Source organism: Hakea prostrata, chromosome 7 (assembly GCF_041222555.1).
Source record: "Hakea prostrata isolate BN-2017 chromosome 7, UWA_Hpros_2, whole genome shotgun sequence".
Taxonomy (NCBI): Eukaryota; Viridiplantae; Streptophyta; class Magnoliopsida; order Proteales; family Proteaceae; genus Hakea; species Hakea prostrata.
In genome coordinates this window covers 9,486,813-9,512,369 of record NC_142606.1, presented here as the reverse complement: position 1 = coordinate 9,512,369, position 25,557 = coordinate 9,486,813, and the positions used below count along the sequence as shown (strand labels likewise).

Sequence of the window (25,557 nt, the reverse complement as noted above, 5' to 3'; positions counted from 1 at the left end):
TCCTTTTGTTTTATTCCAAGAGCGATAAACGCAGTTGCAGATGCTCTTGCAAGGAGGGCCCTATCGATCCCGTGTATGACAGTTTGACATATTTCCATTCCTTGGGTTCAGGAGTTATGCTCTCCAATTGCCTAGGCTGTTTCGCGAATTGTTTTTTCTTTCTTTGCAAATTTCTTACCAAAAAAAAATCAGACTGTTTTATTAATTCTTAGTTATTTCATTCTCACGGAATTTTTTTCGTTTTAATTATTTATATTGAATGCAATGAATTTACATTGGACACACGAAAAGAAATCTGAAAAACAACTCATAATAAGAGATCAAGAGGAAATAAGACAAACCTTTGCCTTTGGATAAATTAGCAAACTCAATGAAACCCAATTGTAAAATTTGATTACCATCTTTATTACATTACCTACTTTTTATAACCCTTTCTTATGTTACTCATCTTTTTTAGAAGATTGGACAGAACCTCCCAGGCTTATATGAAGGGGGAAAAGAAAGGAATCATGGGGATTTTTCATTTCCCCCACACCCATTTCTATGCACCGAGTTGTGAGCTTTATTCAAACCACTGTTAAGTAACACGTCAAACGTTCTAATCTCCTTGGACCTGACTCAGTTGATGACAAAAACTAATATCTCATAAACAAGATATCAAGAGTTATAGTAACATAAGGCCCAGACTTCACCCTGCAATCCTGCATGTAAACTACCTTAGCTTCATTACAAACTTTCAGGAACTTCATAAACTACATTTAGCTACAGGGTGAAAAAGAAAATCACACTACTGGGTAGTGAACCCAATACATTAATTTTCCCCAACCAACCACTTCAACTAACACTGGACCTCAGATATTTTCTTGATATTAGTTGTAGTTGACGTATAGCAACCACATTCCTTGGAAACAAAGCTGACCCCACATTAATTTCTTCTACACTCTATGTGTCAAGCGTACCTGCAAGTCTTACCCTCCACTGCATTAGAAATAGACCAAATTTCACCAGCAGAAACCTGAGGATCTATTATATGCATAACCGAAGCAAGACTGAATCCCAATTTAGGTAAAAAATCCCATTTACCTAATGACGGGAACAGGTATCTTGGACATTTTGGAAGATAAGACGGAAGGAGTCAGTTGAGCTTTCTTCATCCAGTTCTTATTGAGGCCCTGAGACAGTAACTTCCCACCAACACACTTTAAGAAAAAGGCGTATCTTATATAACATACTAGCAACTCATGGACATATATCTTGTGTGAACGGCCAGGGAATCAGAAACTGAAGACAGCCAATGCGATGATGGATGGGTTGGGATTACTATTGTATCCAGAAATCACAGCTTTTCAAGCTGAATGGGGTGTGGAAAATATTAGCACAATATTCTTCAAATGCATCAAATGGCAGGTAGAGGAAACAACAGACCCCATCAATTGTCCTTACCATTACTTCTGTGACAGTACTTACCCAGGAAATTACCCACTCATTGTAGATATTGCTGTACTCATCCTTATTGCAACTTCATATCTTGCAACTCTGGTTATTACCATCTTGGAGATCTATGGAGGCAGGGGAGTTTGTTTGAGTCAGTCAGCAAGGAGATATTGGCTGCCTTCTGGCCCAGTTGTCCTACCATTTATCCTTTTGGTGTTTGCAAAGGGCAGCCGCATCAACACCATATTTCCTCTGTCTTACGTGGGTCCTTCAATTCTCCAACTGGTTTACATTTCAGCCCTTGCTTTTGAAAATGCAGCTGATAGGAATGTAAAGCATGCCCTGTTCGAAGCATCAACAGTTTCTGGAATCCTGCATGCCAGTTTGTACCTAGATTCCATTATTTTGCCTTTCTATACAGGGTTAGAAGCTCTTCTGTCTTCAACACTTTCTGGAGAGTGTGTTTCTTGTGTGTGCAGAAGAGAGATTTTAGAGGTGGGAGGGAAGCTTCTTTCTTACAGAGGATGGTCAGTGACAACTTTTTCTGTTGTTAGCACACTATGTTCCAGGATAGTCTGCATATTGTTAGGGGAAGACAGGGGGAGAAATGCATTAATCAAGTCATTGTTGGAAGGTCTTGGTTGGATCTTGATCACCATGGATTGCCTTTACCTCATGATAAATTCCCCACAAAGGTCACTGGAAACTAGGGCTGCTTTTGGGGGAGTATTTGTATTAATTTGTCTTCACATCTTGCGAAAGGTCTGTAACCTCTGGTCTTTCCTAATAGCATCTTGGGCACCAAAAGAAGGATACGTTTTAAGATTCGCACCATAGATTTTCCTTTTTCTATCTTTTAAAGGGAAAATGATTACAGAAAAATTTACAATCAACAATATTTCTTTTGGTTTGTGACTGCACATAAAACAGAAGATTCTGAGCTAATACAACCACAATAAGTAACCAAATGATGTTCTAAGGAAATGCTAGTTTTGTGGACAGAGGATAGCTTGCATATTTGCTCATCAGTTCTTGTCCTATAAAAATATGCTTTCTGATGAACGAACCCAGAACATGCCCAAACAAATCATAAGGAAAACCTCCTGCAAGAAGGAGTATCCATCTCCAGCTGAAATTCAGAGAAGAACAAGAAAAAATGCAAAGAAATCAATTGGAAGAAAGATTCAAAGTATTCTTGTTAAATAACTAGGAACTACCATATGCCCAATAAATTTGAGCAAGGAAACAGTATATTATATACCTTGTGAAGTTGTGAAACCTCTCGTATTCCCAATTTTTTGGTATTAAATTTTCCGTGCTGTAGGCTTATCAAACATGAACCATATTCCTACGAGTTTTGAGAAAAATTTCAGGCTCTACTGGTTATCCAAGGTGCAGATCGTGATATATTTTTATAAGTGACTAAGGACCAAAGCAAGTTTTGTGGCATCACCCCTTACATGACTAATGCAAAAATTTCTGTTATCTTTGGACACTAAAATTATAACTAGAATCTAACAACTTAGCCTAGTACCAACTAAATGGGGTCAAGCACACAAATGCTTGTTTTGCAATCAGATTTATATGAAGTCATACAAGATATATGGCCAAGATATGCTTGTCTTTCTTCATCACTTTTATTTTTTAACTAAAAGCCCAAAAAATCTGCAAGCTGGAATACTTATAGTTCAGTTTGAAACCTGAAGGCAACCACTCTTTCTCAAGAAACTTTAAATTGAGTTTTCTTGTTGGCCAATCTTCATGCTCACTATATTACAAACACTTGAAGGGAAAACCAAATTTATAAATGTGCCAAAGGTAAAACATTTCATACATCTAGTAGCCTGGTTGATTAGAAAAAGACAACAACATGACAAACTGATGTTCACATACCTTAATGTCCTTCCATGAAACTAGTTTCGGGAGCTTAAACTGTGGGGTTGGTCCATCAAGCAAGCCAATGACTGCAACAAACCCACAAACAAGTAAGTGAAGACTGAAGTGACCAGAAAATCAATATGTAAATACACTAAAAACATGACGAAAGGAAACGTTGAACCGGGTAATTTACTCTAATTTCTTAACCAAGGCGATAACACGGGGGTGAAAAGAAAGAAACGTTGAACCTGAGAAGAAACGTTGTAACTAGGGTTTTATGTAAAACCCATTCCTCTTTGATTGATTAATTTCCCTTTGTTCATTTCTTGGGCAGTTTTCGCTTCGGCAGTGATAACCGTGAAAACCAGTATGAAGAGGTCGACGATAATGGCAATGTCTATTCGGATTTTCAGGTCGCTCCACCTGAATCTGCAGTCGAGAACTCTTCTGCATTCTCAACCCCAGGTGACGTTGTACTCTCACTTCTCCCCTGATTTTCCTTCCATTAGTTCACCCCAAATGTATATTTCTACTTTTCCTGCTACCCACCAAAAACGTTATTTCTCAATAAACCCAATCTCAATTGGGGAACTGATTTCTGCCAATGAATGGTCTGACGTGATAGAAAAAGAACTGGCAGAATCGAATCCAACTTTGACACACGAGACTGTTGTTTATGTTTTGAAAAAACTTGGTAACAACCCAGAAAAAGCTTGGAATTTCTTCCAGTGGGTTTGTGGGAAACAAGGGTTCAAACCCAGTTATCCAGTATATAGCCTAATGCTCAGAATTTTAGGCCGGAAGGATTCGATGGATGAGTTCTGGGTCATTGTCAAGAACATGAGAGATGGGGGATTCGATATTGATAAGGAAACATATCTGACACTTATGAGTAATTTCAAGAATGCGAAGATGGCGGATGCTGCTGATGCTCTAACTAAATTGTACTCTGAGATGATTGAAGAGGGCGTCACGGAATCTACTGTGAAAAATGTTGTTGAGTTCGTTATTGGGTCGGATTTGAATGATGAGGTTGAGAAGAAAATTGAACTCAAGCTTTCTCTATCGGAAAATATCATGTTGAGGGTCTTAAAGGAACTTCGTGGACAACCTTTAAAAGCTTTGAGTTTTTTCCGTTGGGCCGCAAAGCATCTAGGTTATGTACACAGTAATGTTACATATAATGCAATCCTTCGGGTTCTTGGGTCTAATGAATCAATTGAATTCTGGGACATGGTTAAGGAAATGAAGGAAGTGGGTCATGTGATTGATATTGACACCTACGCAAAAGTTTGGAGGCAATTTCAGAAGGGAAAGATGATAAAAGATTTGGTAGAGCTTTATGAGCTTATGATGGATAGTCCCTACAAGCCCTCAGATCAGGATTGTAGTAAGCTTTTACGTCTGATCTCCTTGAGTGGCAACTCAGATATGGATTTGGTATTCAAAGTTGTAAAGAAATATGAGGCAGCAGGGCATTCCCTCTCTAAGGCTGTTTATGATGGGATCCACAGATCTCTGACCAGCATTGGGAAATTCGATGAAGCAGAAGAGATTTTGGAAAGAATGAGAAATGCTGGTTATAAACCCGATAACATTACCTACAGCCAATTGGTTTATGGACTTTGTAAAGCAGGGAGGTTAGAGGAGGCGTCAAAAATGTTGAATGAGATGGAAGCAGAGGATTGTTCACCTGACTTCAAGACTTGGACCATTTTGATTCAGGGGCACTGCATGGCTGGTGAAGTTGTCAAGGCATTAAATTTTTTCACTGAGATGGTTGACAAGAACTTGAATGTTGATGCTGATCTCTTAGAAATCCTGGTGAGTGGCTTGTGTACTAAGAATAAGGTAGATGGTGCATATGCTTTGTTCATTGAGATGATGGAGAAGGCCAATTTGAGACCTTTGCATGCTACATATAAGCTTTTGATTCAAAGGCTACTTGGAGAAGGAAAACTCAAGGAAGCATTGAACCTTCTTTGTTCAATGAAAAAACAGAACTTTCCACCTTTCCAGGAACCTTTTGTTCAGTATATAGCGAAGTCTGGGACAATTAAAGATGCTAAGGAATTCTGGAAAGCATTAACTGTAAAGGCACACCCATCTCTTTCAGTTTACCTGAATGTCTTCAATGCTTTCTTCAAACAAGGAAGGCAATCTGAAGCTCAAGATTTGCTTTACAAGTGTCCTCGTCATATTCGCAATCATTCAGACATTTTGAATCTCTTTGGTTCTGTAGAACATGCGACGGCTAATGTTTGACCTTATGCTTAATTGGTTACTGTGTCATTCATAATTATGTTAATGATAGATGCCCTGAGGTGGAAGAGCGAATATTCAACTTCATTGTTAGTGGTTCAGAGAATGATTTGTGATTAAACAAATTCATTGATAAGTATGATTTCAAGTAGAGCCAATTGGAAGGCAATGATCCATTTGGATGACACCATTGAGTCTAGAAAATGCTTATTATTGTTGTTGCTGTCTTGTGATTTATTTGGTGGAAACGTAATGAGTTTATGATCCAACTTCACTGTTAATGTTGAGAGAATGAGTAAAGAAGTGCTATTGTTGAATGACCCTGCAGCATGTTCCCTGCAAGATCAAATAATCTGAAGGAAACCATGAGAAAACTCTTTGGAGATTAAATAGGAATTTCATGGCAGATGAACCTGAGGCTCGGGAATTGCAATATCAGAGCTTGTATATGTGGTCCTTGGCTTCAAGTCTCAGTTGCAAATGGCTTCAAGGTAGGAGATTCTGCACCCTTGAATCTCAGTTGCTGGAGCTACACTTGCTCTGAATCCTGGAGACTCAAAAAAGAATCCTATGACTGAGAGTGCTACACATAGTGGGTTTTATGGCTTCTGGGAATAGAAGTTTGTAGAAACACGCTAAGGATGTCATCATTGTTGCTTGCCTCTTCCTTCGTGCAACTTGAATACCTTCTACTCAATTTCCAATCATGCTTCTTCTTTTCCTCTTTGAGTGGCAAAACTCGTCAATGTTCATTATATGATTTACAGCAACTTAAATGGCAATCATGGTGAAGTGTATATTAAGACTTCACAAGGTTTTGCCACACAAGAGGAAGCAATTATCTAACTTACACTAATCATCATTTGAAATGGAGTAGACACCTCGGGAACTTGTTGAACTGTGCAGCTTCATCTATCCAAGTGGGCTACCCCATTCATACCCCCCCCCCCCCCCCCCAAAAAAAAATCACTCTTTTACACATTTTGATAAAATAATTTTTTGGTCAACAGCTTCAATTATGATAACAAAACAATTTTTGCATTGTGATACAAATCCTCTGCTTTCAAGGCGTTTGGCTATTGGGTAACCATGGGTAGGGCATCCAGTGGCCTGGCAAAGGAGATCTCGATCTCTATGTTGCAGTCACTCTTTAAATTTACAAGTTTTTTTTTTTTTTCACATTCTTTTAATGTAAAATCTTCCTGATAAAGTTTCTGATGGACTTTTAAGGTACTAGATTATCAGTATTTGACCGTTGGTCTCTAAGGGAGAACATTGAGGTAATTAGAGCTATCGATTCCTGATAAAGTTTCATCTGGAAGCAAATCAGCATTCTGGAATTCCCCCATTCTATTTTCAAATGAAGAAGTCAATGCATTTCCATTTTTTATATTTAAGATGAATGCTCCAAGACTTCTTCCAAGGAATGAATTCCCAGATTTTCTCATCAACTAAGGAATAAGAACCCATATCATAAGGAACTCAATTTCATCGAGGAATTATTTTCTTATGTAGTAAGTAGAATTCCTTCCTTTTCAAAACCGTGTTTACGTGGGACATGCAAAAGCAAAATCCTCTTTCCGAAAAAACTTTAGAAAAGCTAAAGCAAACATCTTCTCTAGAACGGAAGCGCCGGTGCTGACCACAGGACTTATTCTTTTCTTTCAGCGTTTATCTTTGTTCAAGCCTTTTTCTTCTCAATACTATTTATTTATATGGATAGCTCAAAGCTTCAAACTTAGAAAATACAGTTGAAGCCGAAATGGGTCAAAGGGTCCCTTTTTCTAGAAGGACTGTTTCTTCCATTAATCACCGAATCCCAGATTCCTCATCAACCTCACAAGTTTCACAGATAAAACAGTAGTTACTGTCACAGTATACCTCCAAATTTTTCATTTTTTTGAAAATTATTAGTTTATATAAGAAGGATAACTGTTTCATAGATATGGGTTTTCACTTTTCATCTGAGATTTAAATCTTTGATTCCATACTACAAAGCACTTGTTTTTGCTGAGCCAACTCTTATGGTCTCTAATTGTCAATAAAGCTAGCCAATAAATTTCTTACCAAGAAAGCTAAAAAAAAAAGGGGCCAATTGATCACGGAGGCCCTCTCAAGTTACTTAAGACTCTAAGACAACAAATCATGCATTGATTTGTTGTGCACTTTGAAATTGATATTCAGGATTTTAACCTAAGATCTACATCATTTGACATCTATGTTTTTTCTACAGTTTTTCTAAATTTTTCTGCGCAATTAATGTAGTTCGTTAGGAATGGTCTTTGATTGTCAATTAGTTATCCCTCCCAATCTTGAAATTTAATTCAATGGTTGAGGGTTGGGACAAGTTGATAGTTTTAACTTTCAAGTCCTTTTCACATTATCCATCAAGGGCTAGGCGGCAAAATATCCGAGCGTATTGTCGTAATTGAAAATCTCCATCCTTACGCTCCGAGCCCCCGGCCTACGCGACAAACACTCGAACATGAGAGCAAGGGATCACCCAACGAATGGACGAGCTCCGAGGAGGGAGGAGAGAGGGAATCAATTAGTTATCCCTCCCAATCTTGAAATTTAATTAAATGGTTGAGGGTTGGGACAAGTTGATAGTTTTAACTTTCAAGTCCTTTTCACATTATCCATCAAGGACTAGGCGGCAAAATAATATGAGCGTATTGTCGTAATTGAAAATACAGTGTCATTAATGGATACTACTTTTGTTTTATTAGTCATTGATATACTATTGAATTACCTAGACATTTGTTGCAATTAAAAGAAATTTTGATTCTTTCACAAAATAAGCTATTAAGCATGTAGTTAATTTTACTGACGAGTGACGATCTCAACCTTGATCATGAGCTTAAGGATTTAATTTGAACTTAAAAGATTAATTGAGAAAACGTTTTAAATTTAATCACTTGCTTAAGTTGCTCTTTAAGAGTTAGGATATTATGTGTCCAATTGACTCAATTCCTTGGTGACAAGGCAACAATATTGCTTGATGCGTAATAGTTATACTGATGCTGATGCTTCTCCCGACTAAGCCTCCCTTCAAGCTGAAGACGATGAGTCCTGCAAAAAGGGTTAGATGCGGGGCCGGCTAGAATATTGGGCAACCGCTTCTGATGGCTAAGTCAGACAGTGAACTGACTAAGATCTCGTGCAAGGATTACACAAGACTATGCTCAGAATTGTATTGGATGCTTACCGAAGGGTTATGTCCATCTTCTTATACTGTAAGTGTTACTTTTTATATATTTGGCAAGTCTACCATACGGAGGCTGTTGTTTCACCTGAGATTATGCCTCCATGTCTTTGGTCCCGCTCGATCAAGAACTGGGTTGACCTTCTTCATCGATAACGGTTGCTATATTAGTCTAGCATGTTTTACACTTTGACAAGGCCAATCGGCTTATATCCCAACTTAAGGTATGTTGAGCCCAGCAGACCGGCCGGGTAGGAAACTTTCGTATCAGCTACGTTATGATTCTATTTGTCTTGCTCATTGTTGGCAGGTGAATTTATGTCCTTTTTTTCTGGTAAATCTAGAAGTAAGGTTCTTCAAAATCTATGTACTTGTTTACGATTTCTCTAATTTTATGTTCTTATATTCGTCCATCCATAAGCCATACTTGGTATTATTTTTTTTTTTAGTATATAATTTATCTGATTTTTTTTAGACTTCTACGGTTCTACCATAGCCAATGTTCGAATATTTCTTTTAGTGTATAGTGTATACCTTCTCTTCTTTCTTTCCATTGTCTTCATCTGAACGAAGTATAGAAAATCTATCTGCCGGTCTAACTAAAACTATCAAATATTTTTTATTCTTAGAAATATTTCATATTAACGTAATGAAATTATTTTTTTTAAAGAAAAATAATCTCTTTATTTAATCGTTTTATTACAAAGAATCCAATTTTGAAATAAAAATCGTACAAAATTTGGCCTTTTTATTAGCCATCGACTGTTCAACTTTATGAGGTTTACATGCCCCTATTGACCAGTTTGGCCCCTTGAACACTTTATAAAGCTAAGCCACTCCAAGGAATCTTTGACTTAATTTTCCCAAGATCAGTTGCGACTCATACGGGTGAATATTCATTGCCCCAATTTAAAAACCCGACCCGACCCACTACGAAATCCATAGAATTTAGCAAATTTTCATCATCTTCAGGGATATACGAATCTGTCCTGTTCTTGAAGTCATTACCCATTTACTCCTTCAACGCTTATGTGTGATTTTACCAACTAACTCGCTCTGCCCCATAAGGAAGCAAACAAAGCACTTGGGTCCAAAAGCAACCCTTTATATTAATGAGATGCCACCAAGAATTTCCTTCATCGAATTCTAGAAGCTTATGAGCAGACAAAACAAAACAACAGAAACTAAGTAATCTGGAAGCCCACCCTCTTCCTTTCATCTTTCCTCTTCCAATTTCAATTGTCTTCGAGAAAACTTACCCCACCACCCCCCATATTCCTCTCCTTATATATAATTTCATCTTCGCCTCCCCTCTAAGACAAATCACTTCAAAACTAAATTTCTTTCCCATCACCTTCCACTACTACTCTGTTTCTTTCTTCATTGTAAATCATGGTTGCCAGTAGAGAGGAACCCATAAGAGAAAATCTGGAGCAGATGGATGATTCAGATGCTGAAGAGTGTCTCTCATTCTGTGACTTGCCCATATACGATGATGGCACAGCTACAAAAACCCCCAATTGGGTTGGTGATGATGATCGCAGGCGTTTGTCGACGGATCAAGAATTGTTCGAGTTTTTCTCTGATCTCAAAGCTGATGTGTGTCCTGCTGATGATATAATCTTCTGCGGTAAGCTAATACCTTATAAGGAAGAAGAGAAAGAATGTTGCCATGAACAAGAAGATAAGAATGACATTCTTGATGTCATCGATGACGACGACGACGATGATGGGAGTCAATCTTGCACGTTCAAGAACTTCTTCCGTCGTCGGCGAAGACGCTCGGAATCGATGAGTGGGTTAGAGAGATCCCAAACGATTTCGAAAGATCGCGTGATGCGAACCAGTGGTGCGTTAGAATATCGGAAATTACAAAGAGTTTCGAGCACAACGACGAAGAGTAAGGATCCGGTAAAGGGAAAGGCGAATTGTTCTGGTATTAACTCGACATCGACGATTCCGGCGAAACCCAAGTGGCCTTTGCTGATGTTCGGAATGGTGAATGTTCCAAAGGAGATGGAGCTGAAAGATATTAAAAATCGACAGAATCGCCGGAACCCACCGTTGTTTTTTCCGGCAATTGTGGGCAGCGGCGGCGGCGGCGGTGGTGGTGGGGCCGAGGAGGCCAAGGTGACGAGGGAGACAGAGAAGGGGTCTTGGAGATTGCTTAGAGCGTTGAGTTGCAGGGGACCTGCGTGTGCCATGGTGACTGCGTCTTAGGAGTTCGGAAGGAAGGATTGGCTCTTCTTCTTCCACCGCCAGCCCGCACACGTATGACTCTCACGTGTCGGCAATTTCCAAATCTGTGAGTGTTACGGTTTGATCGCTGTTTCCTAGATCGTGTCCATATTCCCCGTCCCGTTGTAAACATGTTTTGAGAGAATGCTTTCTCGTGATTTAGTGTAGCCACCCGTGTAGGGGCAAAACAGTCAGAGATTGAAATTTTGAAAAAAAGGACAGTTGATTGAGATATGTAGGGTGGGGCCAGGGAGAATGAATGGAGCGTGCCGTCGCATTTAAGGAAGGAGAGTGTCTGAGTGTCTGTGTGAGGAGGCTGGTCCTACGCTCCTCTCTCTCTCTCTGTAGATACACACACATGACACGTAAGAGATTGAGTGTTTTGTACGTGATCAGTTTGAGAAGCCATCAAGACGAGACGATTAATGAGTATCACGAGAAAGACAGAGGGCGATGTAGACATGAATCACATGATATTTGATTGTATTTAATTGATTCTTTTTCAGTTTACATCGTATTTAATACATGCAACCCACTTTCCATATCTAAATTTATATGGATCAGTTGGTCAGGGCCCATTTGACACAATGATATACATATCAAATACCGGAAAAATAGAATGATTTATATCGAGAGAAAGCAGGGAACCGTTTGTTGTTGCAGTCTTTGTAGACTTTGCCCGCAGCTTCTATATGCATTTTTATTGAACAAATAATGATCATTGATATTCATATAGAAGGTTCTGATAGCATGGACCCCCTTATCCCCTTATTGAATTCTAGATAGAGAGGCTGATTGAAGCAGAAATTTGCACAAGAAGCACGAGCAATGCCAGCTGTATATCAAGTAAGGAGATCTTGAAGAAATCCTACAATCAGGGAAGCTTAGGTGATCGTGATAGCAAGTCTAATTTCAACTTACATAAGTTATCTAGCAAAACCATACACAGCTCAACAGATTGCTAAATGATAATCTGGGATCGTTTGTCCGCAAGCAAAGCATGAGCCTAGTATGCAAAAATTACTATGCTGCGATCTCCTTCCTCTGTTTTGGCCATACAAATCTTTCAACACGATGATTAGTCTTCAGATCAGTTATCATTTCCTTTATACCCTGCAACAACCCTTTTTTCACCAATTTAGTCTTCAGATCATCACAAATTTACCCAACATAAATTACTTTATTCCAAGATTTGGTACCCAACCCCTAACTGATCGCTGCTGCGTCCCTCTCCAATCTGGTTTTCAGATTAGACTTGGCTCCTTCATATTCTAATACACACCTTTTGTTTTCCCATGTTCTGCAAAACATACCCATCAAACTAAATCTTATCTTATATTTGAAAAGGCCTGATTCCCGAAGTCACCCAACCAAGGTTCAACTTCCAAGCCAATTAGACCACTCTCTCTCAAGACATCAGATTTTCCCAATTCTGCTTGATACCTCTTCAGTTCCTTCTGTTTGTATATCTTCTGTGTTTTTTTCACCTCCATCCAAGCTTCAAAATCTTCCCTTGTGCCTCGAAATTCCACCCCTAGCAATTTTAGCCAAGTCATATTTACGTTTTGGGAAATTATCAGTTCCCTAGGGTAACTTAACATTCTAATCTTGAAGTTTGGTGTGCTCTGAGAAGGTACTATCAATACAATGTTTATTCACCAGATAACATCATATAAATGCCCTCCCATAGGACAGATTAACCAATTCCTATGGATCTTTTTCCTGTCCAACTTAGGGTACAGCCTCCTTGCATCACAGCAGTGACCATTGCTAGCTCTACTTCTGCCATTTTAGCAAGTACCCTCTAATCATTCTTCTTCCAATTCAGGTCAGTACTTCTTTACCCCCATTGTCTGTGATTTACTGCTCTGTCATATTTTTAGTTTCAGGTTTGTTGTTAGATAGAAGACCAACTACAGACTATCACAGAATCTTATCCATAACCATTCCACAGTAACTCATTCAAGATATTCCAGTTATCCACTTTAATATGAGTATTCAAACTTGTGTATTGAATCATCAATCCATGGAACACACAACGTGACATCATATTAATAGCAGTTCCCAGCTTTATTTCTAGTTACAAGCAGTTTTAAGGAATAAACATGAAAACCAAATGAGGAATTCCCAATCATATGATGCAAATCAACTCCTTGATCTATCATCAAAATAACATCAAGTTTTTCAGGTCTGTTCTGTTACTAGAATAAACAAAACGACCAGGTTTCTGACTTGTTATGGCCTCCCAAACTATACAAATTGACTAATAAAAGGACTTCTAATACTCTAGCACACCCAATAAAATAATATAAACTCAAAACAGAACTCTTATATAGTTATTACATTATCAAGTCTAACTCAACATTCAAAGAAACTACTAATACCATATAACATCTTTATCCCATTGCATGGCCTTATAAAGTAGATCCATTAAAATGAACCCAAAAAAGTTAAAACCAGTCTCCAATATAACTACCCAGAAGGTCAATTTCAGCACATTGAAGCAGCACAAGCATCTTTTAGGATTCCCAAGCTAGCATAGAGATATCCATACAGGATCAATGTCTAAAACAATAGCATCACTTTTCACTTGGTTGAAAAGTGGAACAGAAGGATCTTCAACTCACAATCAGCAACTATTCTCCTTGATCTCACAAAACCACCAATCAGATAACAATTCAGTGGTAAAAGTTCAGCAATGAAGAAACTTTCGTTGAAGAAGCAATGTGGAAGTACAAAATGAACTGGTTCGATGAAAGACAAAGCATTTCGTGGTTCTTCATTGATAATTGAAACCACCTATGTACATTTAGGTATAGCTTCTAACTTCACTTTGGTATTATTTTGGTTTAAGGAATTTCCTCGGAAGCATAGCAGCTAGTTTTACAGAAAGTTTAGTAGTTTCCTTTCCTAATAATTTTTTGTTTTTTACCTAGACTAGGATTGAATTACTTTGTAATTGGACTAAAATAAATAAGAGTATCTGACCGAGCAGAACAGGGCAAAGATTCAAAAAATGAGAGGACGATGGGTTAAAGGTTGAAGCTGCGAGAGACCACGGGCGAGAGGCCCTGGGTGAGAGGACGACTGGTTGAAAGAGCTGAGCCTACCAACCTTCTATATCCTTTTATAAAAACCACGCACACACACTCACACTGAGACAATAAGTTCAAGTCGTTCAATTTGTTCATCCATATTGTGTTGATCCTGGCAGCAACTGATCACCCACTGGTTTCCCTAGTTTGAAGTCAACTTTTGCATTCTCTTACAGTGTTCAACTCATGAATTCTGGACAACCAAAATAAGAAGCTTTTCCAGAAAATGTAGTTCTACATCAGAAAGGATCCTATAAGAAGCCAATAACCAGGATTTGCTATGCAATGGCAAGTTCAAATGGGTCAAATTAGGGTTAGGTTTGGTGGGACCAAGGTTCTTGATGGCAAGGTCAGGTCATATTGTTACATAGGGGCCCATCAGTGAAGGTAATGGTGTAAAGTATTCTAGAATTTAATTGGCAGCAAATAGATTTTGAAAAGAAGAAGGAATCTAGGAAATCTAAGGTCAGAAAGGACTGACCGTGCAGTAAAAGGAGAGAATTAGACTGATTGAAGCAGAGGGAAGAGAGGAGATCAATCTTCTTGGAAGGGTGAGCAGGAAAAAATAGAGAAGCGAAGAAACCAGGTATGGCATGTCAATCCCATATGCATCACTCAACAGAACCAAAACTCTCATAAGAAAACCTATTTTTTTAAATTCAAACTATCTATAATTGATGGTGGGATGCATTACATATACATGTAGACCTTCTAGAATTCCCTATTGACTCATTAACAGACTCCTAGACACTCTAAAAAAACTCAATAAAGTAAATAAAGTCAACTGAAATTCTATCTAGCTTTTAAGTATCCTAATCTAATTCAAAAACTCAATTATACTATCAATCCAGTGCACAGGCATCACTCACACTTTACAAGCTTATTAAGTTCGTTACATCAATAAATCCCAAATAAGAAGCCTAAGGTCCATAGAACCGAATGATGGGTCAAAGTAAGTCATTGGAGGCAAAATTGAACCAACTGGACAATCTTAACTGACGTAGCCTCATTGAAAGAGGGCAAATTAATAGCCAAGTGTCAAAACCAACCTAAATAAGTCCAACAGACAGATTCTAGCAATTTTGGCCATGGGTAAAAATAGAGTTAATCTGAAATACGGTCTTGTAGAGCCGTAGGACTCAGAATAAACTTGGAGGGGATGTAGACATTGATGTAGGGAGATGATCCTCCAAGGTTGGTGATGTCCCAATGGGTAAACTGGCCTAAACCTTACAGTAGTAGGGATAAGAAAATTCCAGAAGATGCTTTATGATAGTATCTTGAAATTGGCTGGTTAGAAAGTTTTCAAACTGGGATTGAGTTTAAGGGATTAGTGGGCATGTGTGGTTAGAATCCGGGATAAAACTGATACGAAAATCTGGAGTTATAAAGTTTCTTGATTTTGGAGGTAAATAGAGTTCAGCTAGGGGTTTAGCACAAAGCAGAGTAAAAGGGAAAGAGTTTGGGATTGGGTTGTGATGTACTAACTTTGCCCTGCCATGCCTCAATGGAAGAAGTCAGGATGGTGATGGCAAGTTAAATCCACAGCCTAAAACATGATTTTTGGACTCTGATCAATAAGATTCTTAACCAACTAGGATTTGAAATACCTAGGATCTCAGGTCTGGACATCAAGCACACAACACAGTCCCAGACTTTAAACACCAGAATAATACTCCACAAAGGTAACAAAAACCCAAGCCAAAAGCTGGAAATGAGATAAAAGTCTCCTCTGTCCTTTATTCTTCCCTCAAAGGGGGTATAAAAGATGGCTAACCAGCCTCACAACTCATAATAGAACTAGAAATAAAATTCTAGAAGAAATAAAACTTGAAAACCTATTAGACCAAGGACTTCTACCAGTTATGACTTAGACACTTAAAACTGAAACAAAGCACTGAAAAGCAAAGACTATTCTGTTTTTATAACTTAAGTTAGTAAGGATTTACATAATAAAACCAATCCATAAACTATTTCCGTTATTGGCCTAAGCACTCAAATTTCAGGCACACCCATACCTATCAACCCTGGCTTGATTACAAAGGAAAATTGTCCAATTTGGGGCTGGTCTGCATCATTAACTGCATCTCTTTATGGCTAAAATGTTAACACAGATAAGAGATCACTGTAATGACTTAGGAAACACCTATGGCCTATCACTAGTCGTAGGATAGATCAATCACCAAACCTAAATCCTTTCTTCACAGCAATTCCATGTGTTGTATGATTTGCCTAATCAGCATCAATTGACAGCAGAGGGTTCGAAAAGAATGTTCCAACCATTTCACCTTATTTGAACGACACTTAGCATACAAAATTTTCTCATAAACGAGTTCAAGTAATTTTCAGAGATATTAATTTATGCTGTTTTTCAGTCCAGATTGAAGGAATTAGAAAAACTAGGGGCAGACCTAAGATAACCTAAAGAGAAGTGGTGAGCAAGAATTGCATAAGCTTAGGCCTTTAATCTAGTGTGGCCGCAAACAAAACTGATTAGAAGGCAAGAATCCATGTAGTTGACCCCATTTAGAAGGGACAAGGGTTCCTGTTATTGTTGTTGTAGTTAATTTTGTGCAGTTTTCAGATCATATTTTTACAGTGTTCAACAGTAAGTCTCAACTGCAAATTTTCAGATGGAATGCAGAAATTAGAAGAAGGTTGTTCACCATTTATTTCATGATTGCAAACAGATCAAAGGCTAATATAGAGCTAGTTTAAAAATGACAGAAAAGATTGGTACACCCCAAGAGCACCAAAAAACTTTAAAATCAATTTGGCTACTCTTATACCCTAAAAATGCATCTGACACGTAATAAAGACAAATTACATGCAGTATAAAATGACAAGTCGAATTCAAAACTTGGACTGAACAAGGAAACATCCTACAACACAGACAGGACAAGAAGTACATGAAACCTTGAGAAGAAAAGTACATAAGATTCTCACATAAGGAAAAAGATGAATCAAAATTATGATCAAGTTTGACAAATATTGCAAATTCTTCCAAGCCACTCACCTCAGAACCAGTAGAGGATGAAAATAAACAAACACCTTCGGCAAGAAGATCAATTACACATGTAAACACCACTACTATATGTGTGATTAACCTCGTAGAAGTCTGTCATACCATCAGTAGCTGCCCGTAGTGATACCCCAGACAGTGTTTTGGTTCCCTGTACAGAAAATTTAACCAGCCCTGTAACTTCAATTTCTTCTCCAGCAAGCTCATCAGAATCAACAGGCATCCGGGCCCTCAACCGACCACTACCCTTAAGAGGAATCTCATCAACATGCCATCTAAGTTCTCTTTCGGATCTGTTCAAAACAGCTCTAGGAGATACATTCAACAAAGTCGGCTCCACCGGTAGTTTAAGAACAAATGTTACATCATTTAAGGGCGCAGGCAATTCTGGATTGGAAGCATATTGGATCATCACAGAAAGTAAAGTCCCAGTATGACGCTGGATAAGACGAACTCTTAGAGGCAATGGAATTAGACGAGGCAGCAAGCTATACTTCAAGAGTGGTATTGGCTCCTCAGAAGCAGTTGTCCTCAAATGAAACATCCCATTGCCCAGGCTGCTGACGCGAGAATTTTGCATCACGATTCTCTTAATTCCAGTTGTTCCCTCAAGCCGAAAGGAAAACTCAGTTTCCTTTTCACCTGAAGTTTTGGGAGGCAATGTTCTTAAATATATCACACCCATTAAGCCCACTCTAGCAAGCAGTGATTCCCTAAACTCTGCATTGATCTCTTCAGATATGAACATCTCAGGACCCTTCATTTCTTTCCTGGTCACCAAATCTTCAAGAGGAGTGCCAGTCCCAGCCGCACCTGCTGCTGCTGCAGTATCACTCTGCCCTGTTTGTAGTAATTCCAGGCCACCAAGTCCCAGTCCCCGTGGCTTCACAACCTTTTCTGGCTCCACAAACTCTGATGGATCCAAACCTCCACCAAAGGCAGCATCAAAGCCTTCAAAAGCTTCACGTAAACTCGCTTCCTCATTACCATACTCAATACCACCATAATCGCCTTCAAATCCTGCTACACTAATTTTAGTTGGTTGTGTGGCTACGGCTGGTGGCAGGTTTGTGACTTCAAGTCCTGCTAGAGCTGAAGTCAGGTCGTTTGTAGATGGATCCTTGTTCTTCTTGAACCCACCCACAAGCTCCTCCTGTTTATTGAGAGCATCACTGGCAGCAAAAGGATCCTTCTCGGTCGGAGATTCCTCTTTTTGTTGCTGCTCATCCTGTTGATCAGCCGGACCTGTCGGGGCAAGGGTAACAGCAACTTCATCACCCGCTGCCAATGTCTCTAGAGGCAGCTCAAACATCTGATTGGAGAAGACCTCTACGTTGGCCTGGTGCTCAATCGAGAGACCTTCAATAGCAACCCAATTATCTGCTCCTCTGATCTTGTTCTCGGCATCCATTGCAGAATGGACCATCTTGGCAATACTCTCACCATGCATTGATGCAAGCATTGCCGCAAGCCTAATGCTACTCACGCCTCTGAGAACAATATCCAGAGCCATGTATATCTCAGCGTACTTCCTATGGAGCTTCTCCGGCGTTACATCGACACCACGGCAGGCGGCGACCACGACACTCACCGCCTGATTAACAATCCCAATACATTCAAACACATTGTTCACACAATCATCTCTGTCAACTGTCGTGATCCCCAAAACATAGATCCCATTAACGAGTCGATAAACGACACGGTACTTGCTCTCAACACCAACAATCAATTGCCCACTCGATGCAGCGAGTGGATCATCACCCAGAGAGGAATCACCATCTTCAGCCGAATTGTGCTTTCCGCTCGCAAAAGCGATTCGAGTCTGGCGGAAAGCATCGAGAGCGTAGAGAGCTCTCGCGGGTGGGAACCATTCGCGAGTCTGGAGAAGGATATCAGATCCGTTGGCTGGTTGAAGCGAGAGAGCTAAACAAGCCATTATTTTAGGGTTCTCTTCAGAATCTACAGAGATCTAAGGTTTTGTTTCGGAAGCTAAAGCCATCGAAAGTACATAACTAATTTTCAGTTTAACAACTACGGTTCTAAGGTCTCTTCCTCTTCTCTATAGTCAAATTGAAGCAGGAAATTTTCTTTCTAGGTTTTAATTCTTAAAGATCTGAGAGTTATTTTTTGTGCTGAGAGACAAAGAGAAGGTTACCCACCTGACAATGAGATTGATGCGATATGAAGTCGCTTGCTTCTGAATTCCCCGAGAGAGAGAATGGAGCAGTTGCTGTTCGGGGTTTTTCAAGATTACAACTTCATTCAAGAAGCAAATTTGATGCAGCGATTATTCAACAAATGAACTCGAGGACTCTGCTCTGTTCCAATCAGTGGTAAAGTCAGTTTTAATGGCTATTTTATTGATTAAACAAAATTGTTCTTCTTTTTTTTTTTTCTGATAAATGATTAAGCAAAATTGTTAAGGGTAAATGACACTTTTATCCCTTCTCCTAGTTTATCAAATAACATTTAGATCCTCTATTATTTGAATAATGGTAGTTACAGACTTACAGGCTTACCCCCTCTTGCCGTGAAAATGTGACAAATTTTTCCTTTCAATTATAATTATTTACATGAGCCTCCACAAAATTTATTAAAATTCCACACACTCTCTCCAAATTGAATCCTTACAAAGCACTCTCCACATTTAACACCAAGTTTTCATTAGTTTTAATTTGATTTTATTCTTATTTGATAAATTTATTTGAAATCCTAAAAAAATTTTACATGAAGATCCTCCATTTCTATTAGAAACACTCCACACTTCTCCCATAATTAAACTCTTACAAACCCCTTTTATATTTTCATACTATCAATTTTCCTTTAACGGTGAATATGAATTTACTTTTTTACCCATGTTTGATAAATATATAAAATAATAAATATTTGTATTATTCATTTGAAAATCCTAAATAATATTTTTAAAGCCAACATATTAGCCTAGAAAATTTTTTCCAATTAAAAAACTCTTGTATGATCATTTTATCACTCTAATATTAATAATAACTTGTAACCAAAAAATAAAATTAATAATAACTATGTATTTTTACTAAATGAAAACAAAAGAACTTTCAATGTAGACTTAATAAAATGGTAAAATCTATATTTCTCAATAGAGATATCATGGGTTCAACCCTTGCAAACAACAAAAATCCCTCAAAGAAATTTTTTTATTTTTTTGTTTTTTTTTGTAATAAACTTCATTCAATCAAGAGAACAACGAGAATTACAGCCGAAGAGTCCAACTCAATCATTGAGAGGATCCAAGGAGAAGAAATAGGCCAGACTATCTCACTCGTCAAAGATAGCGCCTTCCAAGATAGGGAGTCTGCACACGAGTTGCTTTCCCTATAAATGTGTTGGACTTTACAATTGATAAATTTAGACTTTAAATAGTAGATATCATCAAAGTATACAAAAGTTGGCCCAAATAAACCTCAGTTACCAAAACATATGAGACTTCATGTAAAATATTCTACCCCTTAACAGAGGATTTAGTGTAAATCCCCTCGTTTGCCTTTATAGTTAAAGCCCTAAATATCATCAATCAATTTAATTGCTAAAACCATGACAATTGAGAGGAAACAAGCCAAGGCTAAAAAATCAGCAAGAGAATTACCAGATAAAGCAAAAACTAACATTAACTAACCTAACAAAAAGAATCAGAATTTCCTGGACTAAGCCATAACTTACCGGAAACCATGGATACAACTCCCAATGAAAAGAAAACTCGGCTTCACAGCCCTATTAAACTTTCTCCAGGTAAGCTCTACAACTATTATATTTGACCTCTCAACTTAGAGGCGTTTAAAGACCATTTTTATTTTTATTTTTTAATTTAATGACCTTCCTTGCACGGCCATGCTATTTCAAATAACTCTCTTATCATAAATACAAATTACTCCCACTGATACAAACTAGAAATGAATGAGAAAAAAGGGCTGAAAAAAAGAACAAGAAGCACCGAACCATAAAAAAACAGGGATGTTTTGCGGGTTTTCCTTCTATAAATGGATTTTTCATGTTAAAAAAAAAAAAAGGAACCATAAAAAATGAAAGAAACGAAAAACAAAATTGAGACCAGAGTAAAGAAAATAAGATAGAATCAAAAAGGGGGGAAAATGGAATTTCTTGTCGAATAGAAGGACATCTTGGCTTTTTTTGGGGCTTACTCGTGACACCTTACCAATTCAAGATCGAATTCGAAAACAACTGGAAAAGTCTCTAACAAACCATTAAGCAAGAAATTTAAATCCACGAGAAATTAATAATAAAATAGTTTCATTTGCTATACCATTTTTACCCGTCAAAGCACAAAGGCTAAAGAGAAGGAACCAGGCTCCGATTACCCCAAAAACAAAAGAGAGTATACGCAACAATACTCTTAAATCTCAAAATCCAAAGAGCTTCCCACCAATTCCAGAACTACTCCAAAAGCTATTAGAGCGAACCAGTAACACTAAGCCGAAGCAGTTCAACATTCTGATCAGACGGTTCTTGGGGGCTGATTCTCAGCCAGGTTCACTGACCTTGAAAATTTCAAAGAACAGAAACCTACAGGGATCCTAATCAAAAGACCAAAACCATTGCAAACACTAGAATTTGGGACGAGTCAATTCCAAACCCCAATACAAGGCTCATCACCCTTATCCTCATCACGATTGAGGACAACTTACAGATAAAGAAAAAAAATTAAAACAAAGAGAAAGTCTTGATCTATCTGAGAGAATCACAATATTTTTTGGAACTCTTTCTTCATTTTTTCTGGAGAAATTTTCTGGAACTAACTCATAAAAGTACGTACAGACAGAATCTGAGCTAAAAATGAAGAGCAGAACCATCCACATGAAAACCCTAACCCAATTCCTATATCTAGAACTGAACTAGAACGACAATTTACATTACAAGAAACCCTAATTTCAATTGCAGACCTAGCCCCCAAACCCGTACAAAGTCCTGCCTTGCCTCTTGAGAGCGTAAACCACATCCATGGCTGTCACCGTCTTCCTACGCGCATGCTCCGTGTAAGTAACAGCATCACGGATAACGTTCTCGAGAAATATCTTGAGAACTCCACGAGTCTCTTCATAGATCAAACCACTGATACGCTTGACGCCTCCACGCCTTGCGAGACGACGAATTGCAGGCTTAGTGATGCCCTGAATGTTATCTCTCAGAACTTTACGATGCCTCTTAGCTCCTCCCTTTCCCAACCCCTTACCTCCCTTGCCTCTTCCTGACATTTTCTCTGATTCTCTCGCTCCGAATGGAAAACCTGCAAATCACCTCACCAAGTTTCTTGCTCCTCCGATTCTGTGAGATGTGTTGTCCGGGTTCGGCTATATTATATATAGGTGCTTAAACGTTGAGATGGCCGTTGGATTAGCAAGCGATCCTTGTATATAGTTGGTTTTTCGGTTCTAACCGTTGGATGTGTAAACCTTGAATTTGATTGGTTAAAATGAAAATTGTCGGATCATGAAAAACATGAGTAGTGCTTCGCCGTAACCGAAATTAGTGGGACTACGAAACGAAGAAATACATCGGTTAGGGTTGTGCCGGTATAATATCGTATCGTAGATTAATGAGTGATACCTAATTCAATTTTGGATAATGTACCGAGTTTCACAATTACCATCTTACACTCCCCAATTCAGATTTTTCTAGTGAAGGTCTAGTTGCCTCATTGGATATATGTGGATCCTTTCAGTTTTTTTGTTCTTTTACTTTTCTTTTATTTTTTTTTGTGGTGTTGGGGACGCTAGCTTACACGCACATTGACTACATTTTAAGGGAGGTAGCCATTACCTATAAGGCAGGAATTTGCCCTTGGCCCTAAAGGGATTTGGAACTCCAACCTCCTACTTGAAAGTGGTGATCATTTACAAATTGAATCACCCTCTTGAAGTTAGGTTGATGCTTTCTTATTTGATGGGAGAAATTAAAGAACATGGCTCAAGACTGGATAGCATTCTTTTATATGTGGATTGTGGAAGCCCAACTAGTGGAAGGAAAAGAAAACATTGAACACCTTCCTTACAATGGCTTTGGGTTTTGTGATTTCTTATGTACCTATGAAAACTAATGTATTAGCAGACATTTTAGTTAAGGAGGCTCTTTTGGTTGAAAGCCCAAAAGAATGGCTCAATAGCAGGTGTGGAAATGGTTATGTTGAGGTGCAATCAATTGTGAAAGATATCACCTATGTAATACACCATTTTCATATGTGCTACTTTGTGTATTGTTCTAGAGAAGTGAACCTTGTTGCTCATTCTCTAGCTAGGAAGGCATTGTCCATTGGAAGTAGGACTACATGGCCATCTTCCTCTCCTTGGCTCCTTGAACTATATAATCAGGGTGGTTCGCTTTTTGCCTTTAAATGAATGTTGAATTACCCAAAAATAAAACACTTACAAATGTCATCCACCAAAGGCTTCACCATAGGGGGGCAACTTGTCATATGATTCTTAATTAGATTGACTAGTAGTTGGTTGTCGGATTCCGCATGCACATAGTCAAATACCATCTACCAAAGTGAAAAATAGTGTTTCATGAAGTGCTGAAGCATCTCCTTCCAAGATTGAAGAAAAATGTGATGGTATGGACCATACAATCTTTGGCCTCCTGTCCCAGCTATGCCCCACAAATCCAAGACCACCTTTCCTCTCATTTTCCTTCCATGAATCCTCAACATTCAATTTGATGAAAGGAACCCAATTAGAGCTGTTACTTTCATGAAAACTTCTTATCCTTGTTTCTTTAATATGATTCCTCCTGTTGATACAAAATCTCGCTCGTCCTTCCCTGCCATGAACCTGCACAATACGAGCTCGACCTTGGGGGGTCAAGGTATGTCTCCGACGAGCAAATCAATACCAATGATATGATCTCAAATACTCAATAGAGAATTCAAGTAATTGATCATACAGAATATGAATACCTACCTCACAGTGTTTACTTGAGGTGTTTATATAGTGTATGGTAATGGAGTTATATTCGGAATATGACTCTAATATGAGTTGCTCTAGGAGAGTAACTCTTTAGGAGAGTTCTTCGACTTAACTGGTACTCTTCTCTATTTGTTGGACGGTAGGACTCTTCCCTTGTGAAGTTTCATCATCCTGCTAGGCGGATGCCATTTTCTCACTATGGTTGGTCCTACCATGAACCGCTTGGTCGAACTTACTAGGTATCGAACCTGGTCGGATCGTACAACTGTTGGCTCAGACTGGGAGATATAGAATGACCTTTTTAGTCATTAACACCTCCCATTCTCCTAAAACTCTCTATGGGCTCTTAATGCTCCATGTTTCACTTCATAAGTTGTTCATCTTTTGTCCCCTTTTGCACGATCATTTTTTGCCCTCCAAAGAGAAGCATAATATTCTGAAAAAACATCATATGTTTCTTCCTCTTCCTCAGATGCCTTCCTCGATGCCTTCCTCATTTCGAATCTTGAGAACTCAATTATGTCTTTTTCTATTGATGGTACTAGCATGGAAAAAAGTTGTATTTCTCTCCCCTTCTTGAAGCCATTGAATTCTAGATTTCTATCTCCACATAGTCTCTTCAACTCAATAAATTCTCCAATTCCTCGAGTAAGTTGTCCTCCCCTTGGACCCCTTGTGAATTTTTTTCTATTGGAAGACCATGCAAGTAGAATAGTCTTTTTTCAATTTTTTCAATTCTTCTTGGCATAATATTAACTTCTAGAGGAGAAAATAATGAGTTTCAACTCTATTCCAAGCTCTTTGAATGACACTTTCACAAGAAGGATTTTTCAGCCACGTCACTTCAAATCTAAAAGGTCTAAGATCCTTTTGAATGCCTTCAATTAGTGTCAAGTGATAGAAAAGCATGATATGAAGAGCAGGTAGTTTCATTATAGTAAAAGCTAAAAATGAAAAATGACTCTTGCAAAGACAAGGACTAAAGTTCCATTGGACATAGATAAAACGAAAACGAAGATGAAAAAGTAGGTCAACTCCTATCATTGGGTTGAAAATGCAACACATAGAAGAGTTATAGAATGCCAAATTTCATGAATGCCCCTCTAAGACTGTTTCACTTAAATGCAACCCACAACTTTTACATAAAAAAAAAAAAAACAAAAAACAAAAAATATTTTTTATAGCAAATTTTTTCATAAATTTCAATTCATATTACAAAACCACTAAAAATAAAATAGTTTTATCAGACAGTTTTTTACCACTTTTTTATTTGTTTGTTTCAAGAATATCAGAACTTATGGCCTTTTTGACTAATTTATCAACCCACATCTTACCATTTGTCTCCAATGTTGCCCCTTTTAAAAATGTAAACATTTATGTTCTAGCTGGTTTCTTTTTTCTTGGTAGAACAACTGGTAACTTTCTAATATTATGAACGTTGGATGAACGATGAATTGAAGAAACACCATCTAT

General features: G+C 38.3%; 4 protein-coding genes and 1 pseudogene across 4 annotated transcripts; 3 read left to right on the top strand and 2 right to left on the bottom strand.

The window, feature by feature from the left end:
• The first annotated feature begins 1,267 nt into the window (after nt 1-1,267).
• Nucleotides 1,268-2,444, top strand: LOC149009560 (uncharacterized). The gene has a single exon (XM_089163595.1). The coding sequence runs from the start codon at nt 1,300-1,302 to the stop codon at nt 2,269-2,271; it is 972 nt and encodes a 323-aa protein (XP_089019721.1). The 5' UTR covers nt 1,268-1,299; the 3' UTR covers nt 2,272-2,444.
• A 1,197-nt stretch (nt 2,445-3,641) lies between these two features.
• Nucleotides 3,642-6,342, top strand: LOC149009559 (pentatricopeptide repeat-containing protein At3g48250, chloroplastic pseudogene; annotated as a pseudogene).
• A 3,617-nt stretch (nt 6,343-9,959) lies between these two features.
• Nucleotides 9,960-11,650, top strand: LOC149009558 (uncharacterized). The gene has a single exon (XM_089161641.1). It carries the CDS (start codon nt 10,172-10,174, stop codon nt 10,997-10,999), a length of 828 nt encoding a protein of 275 aa, XP_089017767.1. The 5' UTR covers nt 9,960-10,171; the 3' UTR covers nt 11,000-11,650.
• Nucleotides 11,651-11,788: 138 nt separating this feature from the next.
• On the bottom strand, nt 11,789-19,476 carry LOC149009557 (muniscin carboxy-terminal mu-like domain protein). The gene has a single exon (XM_089161640.1). The coding sequence runs from the start codon at nt 19,068-19,070 to the stop codon at nt 17,178-17,180; it is 1,893 nt and encodes a 630-aa protein (XP_089017766.1). The 5' UTR covers nt 19,071-19,476; the 3' UTR covers nt 11,789-17,177.
• A 1,857-nt stretch (nt 19,477-21,333) lies between these two features.
• On the bottom strand, nt 21,334-22,438 carry LOC149009556 (histone H4). Its single transcript, XM_089162215.1, has one exon. It carries the CDS (start codon nt 22,375-22,377, stop codon nt 22,066-22,068), a length of 312 nt encoding a protein of 103 aa, XP_089018341.1. The 5' UTR covers nt 22,378-22,438; the 3' UTR covers nt 21,334-22,065.
• Nucleotides 22,439-25,557: the final 3,119 nt, after the last annotated feature.

Excerpts from the sequence above, each read along its gene's own strand:
- LOC149009560 (XM_089163595.1), top strand. The coding sequence starts at position 1,300 with ATGATGGATGGGTTGGGATTACTATTGTATCCAGAAATCACAGCTTTT.
- LOC149009556 (XM_089162215.1), bottom strand. The coding sequence starts at position 22,377 with ATGTCAGGAAGAGGCAAGGGAGGTAAGGGGTTGGGAAAGGGAGGAGCT.
- LOC149009558 (XM_089161641.1), top strand. The coding sequence starts at position 10,172 with ATGGTTGCCAGTAGAGAGGAACCCATAAGAGAAAATCTGGAGCAGATG.
- LOC149009557 (XM_089161640.1), bottom strand. The coding sequence starts at position 19,070 with ATGGCTTGTTTAGCTCTCTCGCTTCAACCAGCCAACGGATCTGATATC.